Source organism: Rhincodon typus, unplaced genomic scaffold (genome assembly GCF_021869965.1).
Source record: "Rhincodon typus isolate 14 unplaced genomic scaffold, sRhiTyp1.1 hic_rhity00000517, whole genome shotgun sequence".
NCBI classification, from domain to species: domain Eukaryota; kingdom Metazoa; phylum Chordata; class Chondrichthyes; order Orectolobiformes; family Rhincodontidae; genus Rhincodon; species Rhincodon typus.
In genome coordinates this window covers 27,989-28,624 of record NW_025966155.1, presented here as the reverse complement: position 1 = coordinate 28,624, position 636 = coordinate 27,989, and the positions used below count along the sequence as shown (strand labels likewise).

Genomic DNA, 636 nt, shown 5'->3' with positions numbered 1-636 from the left:
GCCCAGCGCCCTCTTTCAAACTGTACCATCCCCTCCGTCAAGTTGGGGATCTTCACCAGGTCAGTTAAAAACGCTGACCACCGCCTCCCCCCCCCCCACCCCCCCGCCTCAACACCTCGGAGGGAGGCTTTCCCAGTTTGGAGAGGCGGAAACCGAAGGAAATCAAGACCAGAAGGCGCTGGGTGCTATGTAAATTCTTTATTTCAGTCGGGATGACACAGTTGTGAGCAGCTCAGAGGGAAGCCCACATGGCACCAGGTTGTGAGAAATCACGGCTGTCGGGGTTGGGGGGAGCGGAGATGGGGAGGGAGTTAGTTATTGACCATAGTGTTGTAAATCCAGGTCAATACTGAGCAGACCTTGGTGTAGACTCCAGGGTAATTGGGTTCTGCACATCCGTAACCCCAGGACACGACCCCCTGCAGGATCCCATTGCAGACCAGAGGACCTCCGGAATCTCCCTGTGCCAGAGAGAGAGGGGTTGGAGGAGAGGGGGGTAAACCAGGAGGCAAGGTTATTAACACAGTAAACCTCCAGCACCCACCTCCATCACCAAACTCCCCACCCTCACGTCCCTCCCCTCATCAACGCCCCTCCCTCTGCAATCAACTCCCTCCACGTTCGCCCTGTTCCACC

The 636-nt window shown here is 56.9% G+C and overlaps 1 protein-coding gene across 1 annotated transcript in view; it reads right to left on the bottom strand.

Annotated features, from left to right (window-relative positions):
- Positions 1 to 183: 183 nt before the first annotated feature.
- LOC125488348 (trypsin-like) overlaps positions 184 to 636 on the bottom strand; it is a 5,315-nt gene continuing 4,862 nt past the window's right edge. Inside the window, exon 5 of the mRNA XM_048621339.1 lies at positions 184 to 461. Within this exon, the coding sequence (XP_048477296.1) occupies positions 312 to 461 (150 nt within the window). The 3' untranslated portion in view covers positions 184 to 311. The remainder of the gene's footprint in view (positions 462 to 636) is intronic.